General features: G+C 38.9%; 1 protein-coding gene across 4 annotated transcripts; it reads left to right on the top strand.

Moving 5' to 3' along the window:
* The first annotated feature begins 9340 nt into the window (after positions 1–9340).
* On the top strand, positions 9341–20426 carry Tkv (serine/threonine receptor kinase thickveins). Of its 4 annotated transcripts, none has more exons than XM_076385000.1 (6): positions 9341–9478; positions 16983–17982; positions 18069–18384; positions 18465–18796; positions 20107–20123; positions 20201–20426. In XM_076385000.1, the coding sequence occupies exons 1-4, from the start codon at positions 9388–9390 to the stop codon at positions 18591–18593; spliced, it is 1536 nt and encodes a 511-aa protein (XP_076241115.1). In that variant the 5' UTR covers positions 9341–9387; the 3' UTR covers positions 18594–18796; positions 20107–20123; positions 20201–20426. The 4 variants fall into 4 exon arrangements, with proteins under 4 accessions (XP_076241115.1, XP_076241113.1, XP_076241114.1 ...); XM_076384998.1 differs by having other exon boundaries at positions 18465–19573; XM_076384999.1 differs by having other exon boundaries at positions 20107–20426.
* Positions 20427–20783: the final 357 nt, after the last annotated feature.

Below are 20783 nucleotides of genomic sequence, written 5' to 3'. Positions count from 1 at the left end.
ATAAATGTCTTTGTGCTATCTGGGATCTAGCTGCTGTTTAATTAATGAAATATTTGGCACTGTTTCTCATCAAGAAGCTGTTCAATATTGTCAGGTATGTTTGAAACTGCGACTTTAATACAGTTTTTAATCGTTTATCGTCAAGGCAATTTCAACAATCATTTTTTACCATAATTTTTACTTTCAAATATGACCTGCTGTCACTTATTTCTACCTATTTTCCTATGTTCTTGCTGTATCGTCACGAGCAAGTATTTTTCCAATAACTACTTTTCACTTGCTACTTGCTACACATTAACAAAATAGATTGTACCTATCGGTAAAATAGTTATAGTTCAACTAAATGAAGTGCAATGTTTCGGTGAGCTCATCGCTGATTTATTAAGTCTACGGGCTCTACCTCTCTAAATCATGGATTGATAATATACCTACCTTCTCCAATTTCATTTCAAGTATGATCTAAAAGGAAAATACTTACGGGTAGTGTAATACCTTATATCTATTCCACCTAATAGAAAGTAGGTAATAACCAGTATTTTAATTACATCTGATAGGTAGATAGATAACCCGTTTTCAAGTGTAGTGATGAGACATGGAACAGGGTATCAAGGGTAAATACGCACGAACCTGAAGCTCGTCTTGCGGTTGAATAGAACCGAGGGTGATGTGGTTGGAGAGGCTTGGACTGACCCACAGCTTTGAACGCCACAACGCGTTAAGGCCCCAGACATGGATTTCGCTCTTTTGTGGCTCCGTACGACGTCGGTCCGCCGAATGAAATATACTTCCAACTCGTATGGCCCTCGTAACTGGCGCCGAGCGGATCGAGATTTTCGGCCCCGCCAGGCCCGACCGTCCACGCTCCTTTCCACCCAGTCCCTCCATCACTTTGTTACCCGTTGTCGCGTTTATTTTCTCGCTGGACCGTGCCGTGGGCCGAACTATTCGAGGCGAGAACGCGTTAAACGATCCTCCAGCAGATCCATGGTCGGCTTACCGCTCCTCTAACCTGGTCATTTGACTCCGAAAGGCTTCTTAATTTCTCCCCATTCTCTCGACCACCATCTCGTTGGTATTTTGATAGGACTAATCCTTCGTAGAATCGACGACGTAGATGCGAGAGAGGTTGAATGTACGATCGAATCTACAATTTTCGAAGTATATAACGATAACTCGGGTACATGAATTTTTGAAAAAACAATGTTACCGACGCAAAGTGGTCGCAAACGCAGCATTTGCCGCACAGGTAGTTAATAGGATTTGATTTCCGCTACAAGCGCGATCATTTCTTATCCATTCTACACGGTAACAGCAATAAAAAGAACCTGTACGGAGGCGATCGTGGTAACGATGTTTCGCATCAGGACACGAGATGCGCGGACCTCGTTCTTTTGTCAGCTCGTTCGCTGTCGCCCAATGAAATATATTTCCTTCCCCTTCGAAGCGAAACGAATGGATCGTGATTTCGGTCCCGAACCGACGGACCCCTCTGATCCTACTTTCCATTGTTACCCATTGTCGCGGTTCCCCGAAGCCTCGCCGGCCCCGTCGTGACGTGACGAGGCGAGGCGAGATCTCCGTCGCCCTCCACTGCATAAACGAATAAGGGTTCGCAGAAGAACCGACCGATTCTAATCCCGAAATCCGGTTTCAAACGCCGGATTGTCCTCTGCACTCCTTCTTTTTCGTTAACACGCCGCTCCGAGAATCTCATGGAGCCTGCATGAGATGATCCGCATCCGATTCGGATTAAACGAACTACTCTAGACACTTTTACAAACGCATTCAACAATTTTTGTTAGCGATCTATCGATATTCAAATTCAAGTTTTTATGTTTCGCGATGTTACCGGAGGAGTTTTTCTATCATCTGTTACATCTGCTTGACTTGTAATAAATAATATTAATAAGCAATATCTTTATTACATTCTCATCAGGGTACAATTAAAACAGAATATTACAGAAGTAGAAAATTGAAAAATAGGATGATAATAAAACACAAGAATATGCAAGACTATATGTATACTTAGAATGTACTGTAATATACGAGATTCAGTGTAATTAACTATTATTAAATCTAACCCATGCATTGAGGCAACGAAGTTGCTTCAATAAGATGAAGAAAATGATTTTTTATATATTTCTAGACAAAAAGAGGTAATACATATCGTCATTTCGAAAAAGTCTTTCTCCAAGTGATATTGCTCCGTTACGACAATCAATTTTTCTACTTATTATTTTTTTAAAACCTAGATATTCAAAAGAGTCAAGATAATAGGTTCTCATTATGGGTTCCAATGGCTTACTAAAACTTGCCCAAAACAATGAACAATGTCTCATAAAAGAATAGACCATAAACAATACTCTCACTGTGTCATAAATAACTGTCTCTTCAAAGTAATAACACTTAAGTCATACTTCAATATAATTTTAACAATTGTACTGCAGTTATAGTTGGCGGCAGAATTCGACAAAATTTGAGAATAATAAAAATAGAAATATGATACTAGGTTCCATGAAAACCTCATCATAGTTTATGGTATCGCGCCCCAACAATACCTCCACAATATAGAGTCTACAGTAGTCTACATGAAGGAAGATATCTTCTGAATTTCTAAAGTTTTCATGGCACTTGATTCTGAATCGTAACAAGATAAAGAATTATGTACTTGGGCAGAGATTAGTAGATCGATCGATTCACTAGACTGCATCGGAAAGGGATCGTAGAGGCGAGGCACGCGTTATCAGGCAGAGAGATTCAATAAGCCGGTAAATTAATAAGTCGGTCAACGAGCGTGCGAGTCGGTGGTTCCTGGCCGGCCAGAGCCGGCGACGCACTTCACGATATACAGTATTACGATAATTATGCAGCCTCTTTATCTTATCCCCTATAGTTCCCCTTGAGTAAGCACATTTATGGTGCTCCGACCAAGCGACCTCGGTCCTCTCTGTTCGCGCGAGCGATAGCCAACCGCAATGCGCGCCTCTAATTGCACGTATGCACACACGATAACGCGCAGGATAAACGCGTCGAGATGAGATGACGACTTTCTACTTTTGCCCGAAGCGCAATTTTTTATCGGGGCCATGGCACTGTCCCAGTCGATAATACCATGCTGTCGGATAGACACTATTAGAAGGTAAAAGAAGAAACGCTTCTTTCAAAATTCATCGCGAACTAAAGTATTTGTACGTTTCTGTCTGTTAATATCTTCCTAAAGGAATGGTAGATACAGTTTAACCAGACAAATCTTTGCCAACGTTTGCCTGCTTTTCCTGGTTCAACTCTATTCTTAAAGTTCTTATCCCTCCTTTACTAATCTTGGACACGATACACTGATGTTTGCATTAATTCGCTCAATTTTTGTAAGTGTTATTTATACAGTATATTTCACTGTTTAAAAATTAATTGCATCTGATACTCACTGCAGCTGTTTTAGTACATATTTATTTTTTGTCCATCTACAACGATGGACAAAACTAAAACAAATGAAATGAGAAATTAGTCACGTGGTAGAGGCTTCCAGGGAGCATCGTGAAGTGCAGTCAGTGACAGATAATCTTCGGCGATCCTGAACAACTAAACTACCTGGTTCCCTTACTCTTGTATAGCAGACAAATAAATGGATCATCTGGACATTTGAGTCCCCCGCTAAATATAAGAGATACTCCTGTTCAGTGGGAAGAGGTCGGGTTGTCTCCTTCATTCACCTGCAGCAGGCAGGGCACAATGATTGGCAAATAAATTCGCCCCTAATAATTTTAGTCGCCGTAATCACGGATAACTGAATTGTATCCAGTGAAAGATATAATCGCAGTAATTAATGTTAATTACCACAATCAACGCGTTACCGTTGCGTCTTGCTTAGTGCCGTCTTTAAGTTCATCTGCGTATACGCGGGTCCCGTCAGTTTACTGGATTTCCAGGCAATTAACAAGACGATGCGGCAACTATTTCTAGCAATTAGCAATCGGCCGTTAGTCAGCAAGAGAAACGAGCGCTCCTTTGTCTACCTCGCCTCTGCTCATCTATATTCTTATCCCACGATCTTTGCGAATGAATTGAGCGTTCCAGAAGCAATGAGTTCTCGCCTCTGTCCCCGAGGTCTACCAAAACATTGCTTCAACGTTATTTATCCTCGGTTAGAGGGTTTACTTGACTCCTGACCGCTTTATACGCGGAAACAGGATCGCGGGTTGTATATTTAAAGGGGTACGTATTTCCATTTAATGACTCTAGTATATGGTAATTTTTTTAAAAATAAGAACAGTATATTGTGTTTTAAAAATTCTCGTGAAGACTTTCACGTAGAATATACTTTAAACATAATAAAATATACTTTATGTTTAAAGTATATTCTGTAATTTTATAGGTTAATAATAGTGTATAATAATTGAGACATTTCTCTTTATTTTCTCAAATTTATTTGAAATGTATATTCCAAAAAGATGATTTAACTTCATAACTAGCTATAATCTATAGTCGATGCTAGAGGCTAATTCAAATGTGAATATTTTTTATTCTTTAAAGCATTGCTATATTCTTCGAAAGAAATTCTTTACTTAAATCCTAGCAGAGACGATAGCTACACTTATCAAAACTGATGATTTTCAAAAACTTTCAGAATACATGTCAAACATAGACAAAAGTACTATTTTCTTAACAAGATTTCTTCTATAATTAGATTTCCAAATGAGAACATATATACGCTCCCTTAAAGAGTACAAGTTCAATTAGCGACGACGGAACCAGCGAGATTGCGAACGAGAGCTGTTAAATAGACAACCAGCAGTCAACATTCGCGCGTCTGTGAACGATGAAACACGGTGTTCTTTGTACTAAGAAATTAAGCGATTCGGGATACAGAGACAAATCGTAGCGGAAATCGCGGCCAAGTCTCAACGAATACTTCGTCGATTTCTAAGAGCTGGTTTCAATCGTCGATTCACCGTAACGTTGATAAATTTATAGAAAGATAAGAGCAAATCGTGATTTGCTAAACCGATTAAACGTACAGAAGAGATCGATCGTTTCTACCGTATATAGAAGTCGATGTTGTACAGCACCACGATTCCATAAAAGTGTCGAGAATCATTTCTAAAAATACAATGATCGACGTGTTTGAGCGTGAGCCGACTAGCCACCGTAGATGAATGTGGATCGCGAACTTGATGCTAGAAAGACGTGTGCAACAGGTTTTCCTGGGAAAATTTATATACCAACCACGTCTGATGACTGGCGCCTCTAAATCGTCGCCATGGAAACGATTCGACAAACGAGGAATCTATGGAGGCCCTACCGTCGTGAGTTTCTCGTGGACAATATGCCTTTGTCAAGGAAAAGAAACAGGCTGTGGGCAATGGGCATTCGATTACGACCTACAGTGGCTGCTCTGTAGCCGTGTGACTTTTTACATTCCGCGAGCAACGTTTACTCGTAGTAGTTCATGACTGTCTTTTTACGATTACTGAAAAAGTAAATAAATCGACAGTTTGATTTATTGGCTTAGAATGGTAACCCTGAGGAACACCGAGTAATGACAATTATAGTTAGCAGTGGCAGGAAATTAGCAATTGACATAGACTCGTCGAAAGGTGAGGCAGATTCAACGCAGAGGCTTTTTAACCCAGTTTAAATACTTTTCACGTGCTGTGCGCGGACATTTTACAGTTTTATTTATTAACTATATTTAAATACCAATGGCACAACAAACTATATTGATTACAATCACAGTAAACATCCCAGTAACCGGATGCTAAGATATCAAATGTGCCAGTAAGTGAATAATCCAAACATGCATGTCCCGACACTTGAATTGCGTCCCACAAAATTGAATATACTATTTTATATTTACATATTATGTAGTATTAGTATTAGTTTCTGTACTATTATATTACTTTCTGTTTTTTAGTAGATACATTAGAACAAAAACTTAGGCAAACGCACACGACCAAGAATCGACGAACAACAACTTTGCTGGTTTTAAAGGCTGATTACCACCTGGGATACAATTATTGGAAACGCATGAGGGAACAATAATTCTTTTTCTGTGTAGTGATAACAAGACAGTCCATATATTTGTAGTTGTAAGGCAAAATGACCTAAGTCACATGTTTTTGTTTTCGAGATATTGGCATTTAAAGATTTCAGTTTCAGTACTGTTTTATGAACTTGCTTTCTTAAACCCTTATTTTTAGGTAAAAAATTCCTTTTATGCTCTTTTTTATTCTGAAAATATGAATTCTATATTCTAGATGTCAATTAAGACCTTAATCCAAATTTTTTGAAAATGTGACATTGGTAATTTTTCTTTACAACCGTATATACATATGTATATATATGATTTGAAATTTCCAACAATTGTATCTCAGTTTCTAATCGGCCTTTAGAAATTGTTATTCACCGACTGTCAATCGTGTACGCCTGGCCTTAAAATTATTACACATATAATTAGCATTAGTGTACAGGTACCAGGATGTGGTCGGCCACTGGGACATTTACCTTACATGCCATAATAACAAACGAAAGATTGAATGCAGGTAATTTCGTTCTCTTCCTCAGGCCCGCTGTAGCAGTTGCTTGTGGGAAAGCAAAAAATCGAATGCATCGCGTGATCATGGAGCGAATTCGAATATCAAAGCGTGGGGCCGTGGAACGCAGGAGCGGTTGGGAGCGAGCGTGACCGTTTCGAGGCGCAAACTCGGGTGCAGCGATCTCCCCGGGCGAGAATACGCTACGTTAGCAATTAACCGGTAATCCGATATCGATAGCAGCACCAGCGGAGAATGTAACGAAGCGCGGCGTACCGCTAAGCACACGAACACATACGAAAGGCAGCGGAGAAACGGTGGCGCGGAATCTCGCACGTAAAAGTACGCGCGGTGTGTTAATGTTTGAAAGCGCAGCATGATGCGCGCCCCCGTGGCGTACCGTGCACCGCTTCGTCCGTCTGTCCATCTGATCGCCTCGATCGCCAAAACGGCGCCGCTCAAGTGCGAATGCACCACTTTCCAGACGCACGGCACCACAGCCTTTCTCTCCGATTCTCTTTCTTTTTTCCCCTGTCTCGCGTCCTTTTCGTCTTTTTCATCTCCGTTCTTTTTTGCCACCAAAAATCAAAGCCTAAAAATAAATACAATTTGTATTCACCCCGAGTAACGAGGAATACAGTTTCAAGCAAATAAGGTCTGTTGATCAAAATAGAAAATATAACAAATCATATTATCTTCCGATTATGAGTTATTTATTGATATAGAATAGTACCTTCTGTAAGAACTTTTAAAATAAAGGAGCGTTCCTCTTGGCTCCTGCCCGATACCCTTCGAGCTTTAGCTCATCATCTACACATCTGTCGACACAGTTCCATCAGTCCCGATACTCAGTTCCAGGCAACATGATTCTAGCCAATTAATCGCTAGATCCATGCTAATCGGATGCTTATCGAATATCGGGAACTACATACGTGCAGGCGTGCATACGCACGTAATGCCCGATTAAATCTTACACGCTTGCTATCTCGGTTTGGACTGCACGTTGCGGCTGTACGATTTGCATTTCGTTCAGTTCACGACTGACACACCTCGAAAACTATCGTCATCGATGTCTGTGTAGACTCACGGGACGAATCTCTTCCTCGGGGCATCCTAGTGGTATAAGATAGTGCAGGCTAGAGGAGAAACAACGGAGAAAAAGATTGAAGATTCTAACCGGGTTCTAGTTTCCGCGGTGACGCGCCACGCATAGACATTCGCGCCTTTCCAAGGAGCCGCTCTCCTCCGACCCTCCCCATGGCCCATAGCTTCTCTTGGCTCACTCTGGAGCATCGATGTTACGAGCATGCTCGACCAACGGGAGAGGAAGAAAGAGACAGGGAGGGAGGGAGCGAGAAAGATCTCTGGGACTGTGGTCGTCGCGGCACGGTGGCGCCCGTAGGGCGCCGTCGCACACTCCCCGCTAGCTATGTTGACGGGCCAGGGATGTAGCGTCGGACCGATCTAAGACTTCTGCGATACAGATGCCAAGTGTTTCGTAAATACCTTCGCGATTTAATGAACCCTAAGAATGATGAAACAACAGGTGGAACACCTGTTACAATAAGAAGTCGAATCATTACAGGATCACAGTATGCCATTTTTCGGAGCATGGGAACAAAATTTTAACCTAAAAAGTATCGTAAGAGACGATAGAAGCACTTTTCAATTTTGCTATAAGTATTTTCAATACGTTGCGTATAGTTATTCATTTGTAGGAAATTTATATTTGCAAAAAAGTACAAGTATCACACAGTGTGCAAATATGTACAAACTCTTTCAACGTTATTGATATCGGTGAGAAAGTAGCTTCTCGAGAACTTAACCGTATTTTATTTTTGAAAGTGTTTATAAAAATATAAATTTGCATTAATATCCACAATCGATATTATTGTTACTCAGTCACATGCATGATGCTAGATAGCGCATTATGTGTAATCGATAAAATGAAGCTAAAACTCATCTGGTCTCAACAATACCTTCAAGTTAATTAAAAGCATTTAAACATCTGTAGTAAAATCGAAGGATTATAACAACAGAAAGTTGACAGGAGATACGCTATTATCTACTTACGTGGATCAAGTAATCAATGAGATTATCTACGTGTTTCTCGAACTAAAATGTCGTAGAGATAATGTTTGCTAAATGATAACACGTTTACGACAATGTACGATAAAATAGCAGCATCGATAGGGAACAGCTCTTTCCATGTTGCAATTCCCGTTCAATTCGCCGCATATGGTCTGCAGATACACTCCATACAGAACGCTGCAGGAAAGCTAGACTAAAGGCTCTACATCCGCAGGAACCACTGACTGCGCGGTTTACGATATGTCAATTTAAGAATGAAAGACACCACTGGAAGCGCACGTGGTAGTCAGAAACGCGGAAATTTCGTAGCAATGCGGCTTACTTCTAGAAACCTTGACTTTTCGTTCAGTTAGGAATCCGAATCAAATTGGCGCGTATCTTTCCTCTTGAATATATTACGCGAAAGCGACTCTATCGCAGAGGCTCGCAGTCTTCGAGAAATTCCAGGTGAAGTAACGTTCTACAATTTCAATTGTTCGATTTCACTTTAACATTGTATTCATCTCGATCATCCTTCGATCGGGGTACCGTGAATCAGAGATACACAGTTGATATGTGCCGTACCACGTATTTCCATTTCTCTCTGTCTCGTGATGACGGTCGGTCGTCCTTGTTCGAGAGTCGAAGCGCGCCGACCGATTCCCCCAAAAGGTGGTCAGCCCCCACCAAAGAGATACGGAGAAAGCCGAAGCAAAACGGCCTGCGCTCTGCGGCCGACGCTGACCGCCCTACGTCACAGTGAAGTATGTGCTCTCGAGTGTAGAAAATGGCTGCGCTCTCCGCTACCCCGGGTCGGCGCGGATGTAAATACGGCCTGTGGATTGGCTTGGGAGTGTTTATCGCGAGATTTGTCGGTGGTGAGTAAACCTGTAGCTCTGTCTTCAGTAGCGTGTGCGCGAACGCGCGTGTTTTCGCAAGAAGTGTTGAAACGCGCGACGTGTGCAGTGTATGCGAGAATCGATCGGATGCGGATCCAGTCGCGAGAACTATCGGTGTTGTGCCGACACTCTGTTCGCCTTCTGCCACACAAATGTGTGTGCCCTGCTGATCTCTTCTCTCTTCTCCCCGTCACTCTTCCTCTCGGTGTGTCGTCCTGTTGTCGACAAACACGCACGGTCCCTCGTTTGTTTCGCGAGAGATCGTCGTTTGACGCGACCTCGATCGAGTCTGCGATTTTTCCGCCGTGATTTCGGTGATCTCTTCGAGGGACAGAGCAACGGTCCAGTGATCCATGCGACACTGTACCACGAGTTGAGCTTCTATTTCATCGATGTCGCCTTTGCCCTCCAAGTGTTCCCGAATCTCGATTCGTCGTGCTCGACGTCTCGCCTATACATCGGTTGGTGCATTCTCGCGAAAGGAATCCCTGTGCCACAGGCACGCACGTTCTTTTTTACCCTCAACTCGACGAGGAACGAGGGGGGAGGGGGGATAGAGCGAAAGAGAGACGACGCGAGTACACGTATCGGAGGGAGAAAGACGAAGAGGTTAGGCGCTAAGGTTAGGGACTGAAATACCAGTGGTGCGAGAGTCGCCGCTTCTGCCGCCACGAAAGTCTCGGCTCGTTCTCGCGGTGCCTCGACCTTTTTCCGCTTTTCTTCCTTTTTCCTCGATGCGGCTTGTGTCGCGTCCGAGTCGTCGTTTCACGTGCCATCATCCTGCGCTCCTGTCTCTACCGTCGCAACTCCACTGCGCAGATTAATTTTAGAGCCGCTAAAACATGCTTCCTTGAGGACGAGTGACCTGTCGATTGGGTACGTCGGGTACCCTTTAACGAATTCACGGCTTTATTTGTATCCCCCCCTCCCTCTTGCTGCCTGGACGTAGACAGTTCTTTCTTGGTTCACATTTTTCCCTTCGCGATATGCTAATTTTCTTCCGAGGGAGTAAATTTTAAATTCGTCAAATTTGGTGCGCTTAATATTTTCGGTTATACATACACATGTATATGAAACACTTAAACCTCATTGATGCTATAGGTTACACAGAGATGTTGCTCTAAAACCATACAGTTAAGAGCAGATGAGTTTTTACTTGAAGCGTATTAAGATAGAAATGAAATGTTTCACTATATTGTTATAAAAGTTATTTTTATACAATCTTAGCCATCATATTGATATTGTGTCTCAGATTGCAATTTCTGATCAATGAAGTTAGATAAAAACTGATCTGTCCTAATTGTATTTTGAGAATATCCTCTCATTATTAGAGACGAAGGAAAGACAATCTGAGCTTCTATTGACTTCCCGTTAAGAGTTTCCCGCAAAGAATTACGACGCCAAGTGACAGCAGGATTGGATTACCTCCGACTGATTGTTCTTCCACGAAAACCATACTCATAATATCGTTACGCGTACTCGCAAAGTCGTTTTCAGTGCGGTTCTCGGATGCGTTATTCATCGCGCGCAAATGCAGTATGCAGTATGCAATTACGAATCGCGCGCATCAGCCACAAGCAGCTTACCGTCACATGCCGCCGATAATCATTCAATTCGGTAATCGCATATTTTCGTGTGACCATCGACCGAAGCGAAATGACGAGTCTTGCTTGTCTCGTAAACACTGCGTGGAAATACTATTTTTATACATTTTTTTTCTTTTCTTTGCTATCGCCACAGTTCCCAACGCGAACGGCCGATATCGTCCGCTTTTACCGGAATAGAAATACAATCTGTAAGGAATGTTACGCATTTCCCCTCGTCGGTGAAAGAATTGATACCGATAACACGGTGAAAAGGAGGATAACCGCGTGCTGCGTGAAAAACAACAAGTCGCGTCGAGGCACACCCGGTACATCACGTGTCAACGCGCCCTTACAGGACAAAAAAGCCCGCGAAATCCTCCCACTCAGTGTCTACGCAGTCGCGTCGCTGGTCAATACCTCTCTCTGGCCGCACGCGATTCTGCCTCTATTTTTTCCCTTCCTTGCTTTGTACCCTGCGATTGACATTTCTGCACTATTTTTCGATAATTCCATTCCAATTCGTTAGCCTAGTCTAATCTACAGGGTGTCAATGGAAACATTATTTAACGCAGTAAGAAAATGAGGCTTCTTAGAAGTACAGTAGACTCCCGATTATTCGGTCCCGCTTTAACCAATCACTCTTTTTTTAACGTAAAAATAATCCGTGATCTTTCACTTTCGTTCGAATAAATGTACTTTTTGTCATATTGGTCATTGTTTAAATACACGATTCTTCTCTTATTAATCTGATTTTCTGTCATACTAAATTTTGAAGTGTTTGATTCCATGTTATCTTTCGCAGGACGTACATTTCCTACATTGTGAGAAGTATTTTTTTCCCTTTTTTTTTTCATTAATAATGTATAAATGATACCTAGTATACATATATTTTGGGATTAATTGTTTATCGAGTCAGAGGTTCGGTCCCGTAGGGGCCGATTAACTGGAGACTACTGTAGCAAGTATGACTACTTTAATTCTTTAGCTGCGGAAAATCTTTAAGTAGTTCGAATAATTACTGCCGTAATATTAACTTCACTTATTATTTTTTTAATTTAATTAATCTAATCACATTTCAAGACGCGTTTAAGAAAATAAGTAAAATGTTCTTTTTATTAACAATGTGTAAAATCATTGCAAGGATATTAATGACAAATATCAATTTCGATCAATATTATGGATTTAGAATGCAGAAACAAATCGTACCTACTGCCAAAAATTAAAGTTGTTAGTTAACACTAACTTTATAACATATTAAAAAAAAAATCTGAAATCCATTTAAAACAGTAAACTCAATATTAAAATCTTTGTGATAAATTGTCTACGTTATCTTCGTGAAATTAAACAATTTAAAAAAGGACACGTAGTAACTTTCTCAGAAGTTAAATTGGTTAACTTCACTATTCATATTTTTCTTAACTTTAATAATTAAATTATTTATCAATTTTCTTTAGGTTTTGTTTCATGAAGCTTAACTTATGAGAATTCAGTATGTTATTATCCATTGTATAATTATCATCTATCTATATAACATCATCCTAGCTGCCAACCATATCATCCTAGCTGCCAATTATGAATTGTCTTAAGGGTTCTATTACAGTGCTTACTCGCGATCCTATACCCTTGCCAATGCCTGAACTGCCCCAGTATGGTTGCTAGCGCTAACGGAGCTCAGTAAATATTCATTGACCAAATTGTTGGATGGACCACTTGACAAATGTTTCAACACTTTGGAACGAGTGCACTCCCACCCCCCACCCGGTCAGTGTGCCGGTTCGAAATGGTCAGTTAATTGGCGCGAATGCTTCGTTCCGATCGGGGAGGGCTGTATACTTTGCTCTTGATGTACTTTTATTTTCGTTGCAAGATAAGAACAGGTGTTCGCATCCTGTTTCCCAAGATCCGACCATCCTCCTCTTTCTATCGTTAGCCGTGAAGAAATTTAGATTTAATCATCGATGTATGAGGATGATCTCGGCAATTACGTCGATCATTCGCGCTTGTTCAAAAGACCAGCCCAATAATCGAGGGTGATTGATGCGCGATGACAGGCTTATAAAGTAAACTAATGAAAGACAAAACGCAATCAATATTTATGAGGTTGGTTTAACTCGATCAGCTTTACGGTTCAAAAATTCGAGAAAGCTTACATAATCTTTTTTCTTTTTGTGTTCTCATGTAACTTTGATTCACTAGTTCAGTGACTAAAAGCAGTACCGATTCTCTCGATGCTGTAGGTGTGGAACTCCCAGTCTATCGCTGCTACTCCTCGCCGCATTGATAAAGAGTGCGTCTGACCGTAACGCTGCGTCGCGCGATTCATTGAAGTCTTCTTATGAGATTACGAGTGGCAATTGTTTCGCGAAAGCCACGCAGGGGAACAGCTTTTTAGCTAAGAATGCTCATGCATATTCCCTTTTTTAGTTACTTTTTTCATGACAAAAGTGTCAAAATTATTCATTTTGTTATTCAACTACGTATAATCAAGATACATTTGTCTTTTTCTTTGCACTTGACAAAGAATTTTTTATAACGTGCCAAATTTAGTCATGTTTTTATTCATCTATGTAACTTTTCATTCTTTTATGGTGACTAATAGTAATGGAAACTAACCACCTATAAATGCGGAAGGTAATAATTGATATCTGAGATTGCATACATATAAACATCGTGTGTGAATTGATATCTACCTTTCCACGCTATATGATATTTTTATGAACAAACTATATGTACATTACTCAACGAAGAAGTTAACGATCTTTGATAAGGAGTCTGTGCTCTGTTAAGTCATTGAAAAAACATTGTCGATGGAAAAATACGATGCTGTTCTCGTTTTCGGCTTGGTATCACAAGGATAAAAGCGAGAACCATCGTCTCAGCACCACGCTCGGAAACGAGCGCAAGACAAGTTTGCCTCTCTTGGAAGACGAGGAATACACCGTGTACCCGACGATTTCCTTGTACGGTGCGATCCGCAGACACAGCGTTACGTGCCGCGGTCTGAGAAACTGGTAGGAAACTTGCACACAGGCGCTCGGAAAAGTTGCATTCAAGGTTCGATTGTCGATTCTTATAAAAAGCGCCAGGAATCGGGAACGCGAGCGATCCGCCGCCAGAAAAATTATCGAACCGAACCGTTGATATGAGTATCTGCCCGTTGAAAAAGTATTTTTGTATAATCGTTACAGCACCCAATCTTGTTTAACTTATAAAAAAATAGTCAGCATATCCGTTGGTTCATGCCATCAAAGATGATTTGGTATGTGCAGTATATTCAGAATTATAATTATTACTATATTTAATTAATAGAAGTTATTATAAAGAATAAAAGTTCAATGCGTAATACAGATTTGTTAACTTCTGCTGTTATAGGTACATACATATTCGGTTTACTTATCTGTGAGTTAATAATTTATTCTATAGATATTAGCCTATGTAAAGAAGTGTAGATAACAGATAAATAATTTTCAATCAGTCTGTTTTTATGAGTTACTAATTAACATCAGAACTATTAAAGCAGTCAAAATAATTAATTTACAATCATTAGGTATAAAAATTATTTAATTTTATAACGTACCAATATCAGACATATACCATATTTTATATTGCAACATATAAATGATTCATTTCACCAAAGTATTTCCTTTTTCCTCTCCTTTTTCAAGCATATCTATATAATGTGATCATGACGAAAAACAGAAATAGTTAGTCATTGATCGTTCTGGTGTATGGTTGCGCTTGTTCCTGTAAAACATTCTCTACCTTGTAGTCTCACATAGTTTACAATTTTTGTAGAAACAATTCTAAACAAGCTCCGCATAGCTTTTACAGAAATGGTAATCGAGGTATAATTTATAGGGGTGGGTGGGATACCCGAACTTTCGGATACTCGAGCCTTGGGTCGGATCAAGACTCAGGACCCAAAAGTTTCTCATACTCCGGCACCCAAATCTTATGTTATCTATAATTGATTGGTAGAAATGTAATTGCAGGCGTTGTCACACAGGTAATCAGTAAACGCCTATTTTCCGATTCAAGCAGCGTTATAACAACTACACGAACAAAATTATTACCCGAAAAAGTTGAACAATTAGGTATGTTTTTTTCACAGTAATTTAAAATAAAATAGTTTTCATATAACATATTATGAACTGTTTTCTTTGTTTCGGAGTTTCACAATCAGATTTCATGTGCATACATAGAATACGTAAACATTTATTTATACGAATATTAATCACAGAAAAATTACCCGATCCGCGACATAAAATTCGGGTACCCGTGTTGTTACAAATTTTTGGGTTCTCGATCCGAACCCGGAATCTCGGGTACCCGCTCACATCTAGTAATTTATATTATAACAAGCGGAAAAGGAGGGAAAGCTAAAGAGAATAAGTAAAACCAGCTCAGACGCATGAAGGATCGATCTGTCATCCACATATTCGGGGATATAAATAGAGCGGTCACCGTAAAATAGACTGGAGGGAGTAATTCTGTGGCGGTAGATAAGCAGTTTCCTTGACTGCTTCTGTGCTTCACCTTTCTTCCTGTTTCTCCTTTCATCCCCTTTTTGTCTTTTTCTCTGAGAAACTTGGGGTCTCGACAAGTTCCGCGCAAAACTTGTTTTATCATCTTCGTTTGCTGCTGCTCCATAATAGTACCGCCCGTACGCGTCATTATTTTCTAGCTTATACGGAAAACGCAATTAGAATTTCTTATCAACTCGTTTGTCTTGGAATTCGCAGTTTCGACTGAACCGTCGTGTGTCATACACATAAAGGGAAACTCTCCCTACCGACATTCATCATAAACTTTGTACTCCTTGTTTACTGCAACGACGTGCTTTTCTGTCATTTTTGCGCATGATAGATAACCTTAAACCGTATTCCCTTACAAGAGCACGTTTTCGTATATTGATTGCATCTAATGCCGTATTGTTTTTATTTTGTCATTGGCTAAATCTTGTTTTAGAGCAACAAACATTAGAACAGAGTGAAAAGCAAATACAGAATGGTCGTGTTGGTGAATATGACGTACATTTTAGGAAGTAGGTTTAGAAGAAAATGTGTGACACACATTGCGCGCCAGTTTCCAGAGGCCTCAAAAATTGGTCTGTATATCATCGACCCCGATCGCCTTCGACTTTGCGATCGTGACGCATCAAGTAATCCATTCCCCTTTAATAAATCTAATTCGCTGATGTTTCAGTAATTAGAGTACACCTTTAAATTTCCAAAGCTTCGTGATTATCATCTTGCTAGCTATTTAGTAATAGCATTGTTCGAACACAAACTCTAAATGCGATAAGATAAACTGATCGAGAGAAGGAAAGTACGTGGGATTAGAAGAATAAAAATGAAAGCGCAACCTCTAAATTAACGTATATCTATACGTAGCGATTTTCTATTCGATGCAAGGGGCGCACCTTCGTCATATTTGTTACGGCAGTCGTAGGTATCGTAGGATGCAATGGCCGTCCGCCTACGCGACGCGTCGTAACTTGCCGAGCAACCTCCTTCCGAACCCGCCCAGTATACTTGGGCTTTCCCTCAGTATCGAAAATCATTTAGTTATTTATCGGTTGAAGTTTTGCATTGTTATCGCTTACCTAACCCCTTCTGAACGATTCCTTCCTGTTCTTAACATTACCATTTTTCTTACTAATTTTGTTTACTTTTACATAACCTCAAAGATGAGAAATTGTTACAAATTATCAGCGAATCAGTTTTGCGAATTTGAAAGTGAAAATGAATGTTATTGATCGATTTAAGAAATATTTTATTTTTATTAATCTCCTCTCGATACTATACGCGGTAACTACAAAAACAGGTGATTGCATTATTCGTTTTATCTCTGGCAAGAAGTCAGTAATAAAGTTATCTTATGTCGTTTGTTTTCAGCATTGGGAATTACTTGCTACTGCGAAGGACATTGTCCAGATGATCGACAGAATGGGACTTGTGAAGGGAGACCCGGTGGGCATTGTTTCAGCGCTGTTGAAGAAGTTTGGGATGCAGAATCAGGAGAATATGTGCCAGAATGGTCTTTCGGTTGTTTACCACCTGATGAACAAGGATTCATGCAATGCAAAGGATACCTTGTGCCACATTTACAAGGAAAAAGTATAATATGTTGCAATAAGAGTGCGCTTTGTAATAAAGACTTGTTCCCTGAATATAAACCACGGCCTACTGTGGCACCTAATCCTATGGCTATAGCCTCAGGTGCACCACTTATAATATTGGCTACCATTTTATCTGTTTGCTTAATGGTAATTTCAATAGCTATGGTGATTATATATCACAGATATAGAAGAAAAGAAAGAGGTCCTTGTTTGGTGGCTTCTCAGGGTACTCTTAAAGACTTCATCGATCAGAGCAGTGGTTCTGGATCAGGTTTACCCCTTTTAGTACAACGAACTATTGCTAAACAAGTGGCCTTATCTCAGTGTGTTGGAAAAGGGCGTTATGGAGAAGTATGGCTTGCACGATGGAGAGGGGAGAAAGTGGCAGTGAAAGTATTTTTCACATTGGAAGAAGCATCTTGGTTTAGGGAAACTGAGATCTATCAAACAGTTCTAATGAGACACGACAACATTTTGGGATTTATTGCAGCTGACATTAAAGGAACTGGATCTTGGACACAAATGTTGCTAATTACAGATTATCATGAAAGAGGATCATTACATGATTATTTGCAGACTACTGTTCTGGATCATGCTGGTGTATTAGCAATTTGCCTTTCAATTGCCTCTGGAATTGCTCACCTTCATACAGAGATATTTGGTACTCGTGGAAAACCTGCTATAGCTCACAGAGACATTAAAAGTAGAAATATTTTAGTTAAAAGAAATGGTGAATGTGCAATCGCAGATTTCGGTTTAGCAGTAAGATATATAAGGTATGCAATATTAATGATAATGATGAAAACACATGGAAAAAGTACACATATTTCATGTGATAATATTTATAAATTTTTATTTGTAGTGAAAGCGGAGAAATTGATATTGCATCTAATACGCGGGTGGGTACTCGTCGATATATGGCTCCAGAAGTCTTGGATGAAACTTTGAATACATCTTCTTTTGATGCCTTTAAAATGGCAGATATGTATTCTGTGGGTCTCGTGTTGTGGGAAGCATGTAGAAGGTGTGTTACAGGTGGTAGAAATTCTATGGTAGAACCATACGCCTTGCCTTATCATGACGTTGTACCAAGTGATCCAGATTTCGAAGATATGCGGTTAGCTGTTTGTGTAAAACGGTTACGACCAATAATACCAGCACGATGGGAAAACGATCCAGTAAGCATTACACTCAATTGCTTCTACTTTAAGCTTAATGAAATAGAAATAAAAAATTTGACATTTGTTTTTTGTTGCAGATCCTATTTGCCTTAAGTAAGCTTATGGCTGAGTGTTGGCACGCGAATCCCGCCGTTCGCTTGACAGCACTGCGTGTGAAAAAGACAATGTCAAAACTACATATTGATAATGCCATCAAAATCGTGTAGTGCTTGACGACATTACTCGAAACTGTTATTTTACTTCTCATAGCTAAAACAAACAATTTCTTCCCCTTGTAAATATGGCCCTAGTGTATATAGATTCATTGACAGACTGCAAGCCTGAAGACTGAGTACTAAAATTTACAGATATTTGAAAATGTATGACTGTGCGAATTTGTATGATTAATGAATGGTTAATAGTGATTCATGTAAGTAATTATGAATGAGTCGTGTTGTGTATGTACATGTTTTTGTTTTTATGTGAAGCGCGACAAAACACGATAGCGTCGGTGTGTGTTGATGCGCTTCACTGTGTTAAAGTTTGTTGAGTATATAATCAGTGATGGCTACTACTTAGAAGTGATAATATTGTTGGAGAAAAAAAGGTGTCCTAAGTTTTAGACGCATCTGAGATTTTGGAAGGAGACACTAAAATAAATTTAGCAAGTGGTAAAAGATTTCTAGAAAAGTGACAGCCATTTTGATAATAGCATTTAAATTAACCAAATCGATTCTAATATGAAATTTTTATATTCATACGCATTGAAGTCCTATTGTTACGAAGCCATGCTAATTTACATTTATATGTCTCTAAAATGTTTATCATTGGAAAATATGATACATTATAATATGCATACTGTTTCAGTTACGAACTGATACACTGCAGGATATGTACAATTTTATATCGTTCAGAAATTCGGTACTATTAGAAACGATTCATGCGTTACAAACATACGAAAATACATCAGTTTTTAAATACGAGTACTCCAGATATTCTTATATGTTGGAATATATTGGAATTGATTTTACATGGTCTTTTATATGCCATTTATTTAATTTGTCATCCTGTATCCACGAATTCTGTTACGCTTATTTCTTAAATTAATTCTAATGCAAGGAAAATATTTTGTATCAATGTTATTTTGGATTATCATTGGCTCTTGAGTACCATGTTTCATACATATGATCCTTGTATTATCTGTACAGTATGTAATTTATGTTTTATAATTTGTACAAAAGGGATATATTATTTTAAGAACGATTTTAAGTACATTATCGATCGTCCAGATTATAAAAGTTTTGTTGAGGTAACTACAATTGTCACAATGTTTTTTATAAACTACTAATTTTACTATGTTTTTGGTAAAAATGTTAACGTTTTACTCTGACTTCTTGTTTTATATAAGATAATTAGGCATATCTATAAACTTTATCAATATGATAACTGATAAGATTTTCACCAGAAAATCTTAAAAAATTATTATGATAGCATGTTATGTATCTGGGCTTTCGATTATTGACTCGAGATCGTTATGTTACAACTTCTGTATATTATGCAACAGAAGTTACTGTTAAATAGTATCATAGTCCTTCTTTAGAAAGATGAATTGTAATTACATTAAAAATTGTAGTTAATAGCTAGTTGATTGAAAATAATGAAATTTATATTTTTAACAAGTATTAAACATTATCATCTTTCCCCAAATATTAAAATTTTATTTATCATTACATATTACAGGACGTCATCCTTACTGTGTAAGTTGCTACAAAAAAGTGGTTACATAAATACATGTCATGTCAGTTTTATAAGAAATCTATAAATATTGCTATAGGACTAATCATGTATAATGATGGAGATGTCTTCCTCTGTATAAATTTCACTGCAGATAATTTACGTGTGGAGAAAAGGTGGTAGTCAGTGAAGTGAGAACCAATGAAACGTTTTACGAAGGATCGATATCATCAATTAAATGCAGTAGTACTGCACACCCATTATGAGTTAAAATTATAAATATTTTACATTATTACAATATTAAAAATATATAAAATATTTTAAAACATGGAAGTTTCTGTCATAATTACATTTATAATTTTATCATTGTCAATAAAAATTCCATAAGTTAAAATGCAAAATATCCTAAAGCATCATGGGTAAATCACGAAAGGGAGTGTCGACATTTGTTACTATATTCGTTGTTATGATTCTAAATCGATACTCTCTATCTCTTTCTTACACAGGAGTTATAGAATAAAAGAGAGAGAAATAGAAAATGTCGATGTGACCAGAATCGTTTGAATTGACTGTACATAAAATATTTTCTAAAAATTAGATCATAATTATATTTGTCCTATTTACAAAAATTTGACTTTAAAATACATTACTTGCATATACGTGGATAACAGTGATCTTACTTC

Source organism: Calliopsis andreniformis, chromosome 9 (genome assembly GCF_051401765.1).
Source record: "Calliopsis andreniformis isolate RMS-2024a chromosome 9, iyCalAndr_principal, whole genome shotgun sequence".
In the NCBI taxonomy this organism is placed as follows: domain Eukaryota; kingdom Metazoa; phylum Arthropoda; class Insecta; order Hymenoptera; family Andrenidae; genus Calliopsis; species Calliopsis andreniformis.
The sequence above is the reverse complement of the archived record's forward strand: the minus strand, read 5'-3'. Positions and strand labels throughout refer to the sequence as shown.

Bases quoted from the DNA above. Each gene is read 5' to 3' on its own strand.
- Tkv (XM_076385000.1), top strand. From the start codon at position 9,388: ATGGCTGCGCTCTCCGCTACCCCGGGTCGGCGCGGATGTAAATACGGC. The intron at 9,479-16,982 runs GTGAGTAAACCT...GTTTGTTTTCAG, and splicing joins TATCGCGAGATTTGTCGGTG to CATTGGGAATTACTTGCTAC. The intron at 17,983-18,068 runs GTATGCAATATT...TTTTATTTGTAG, and splicing joins TTAGCAGTAAGATATATAAG to TGAAAGCGGAGAAATTGATA.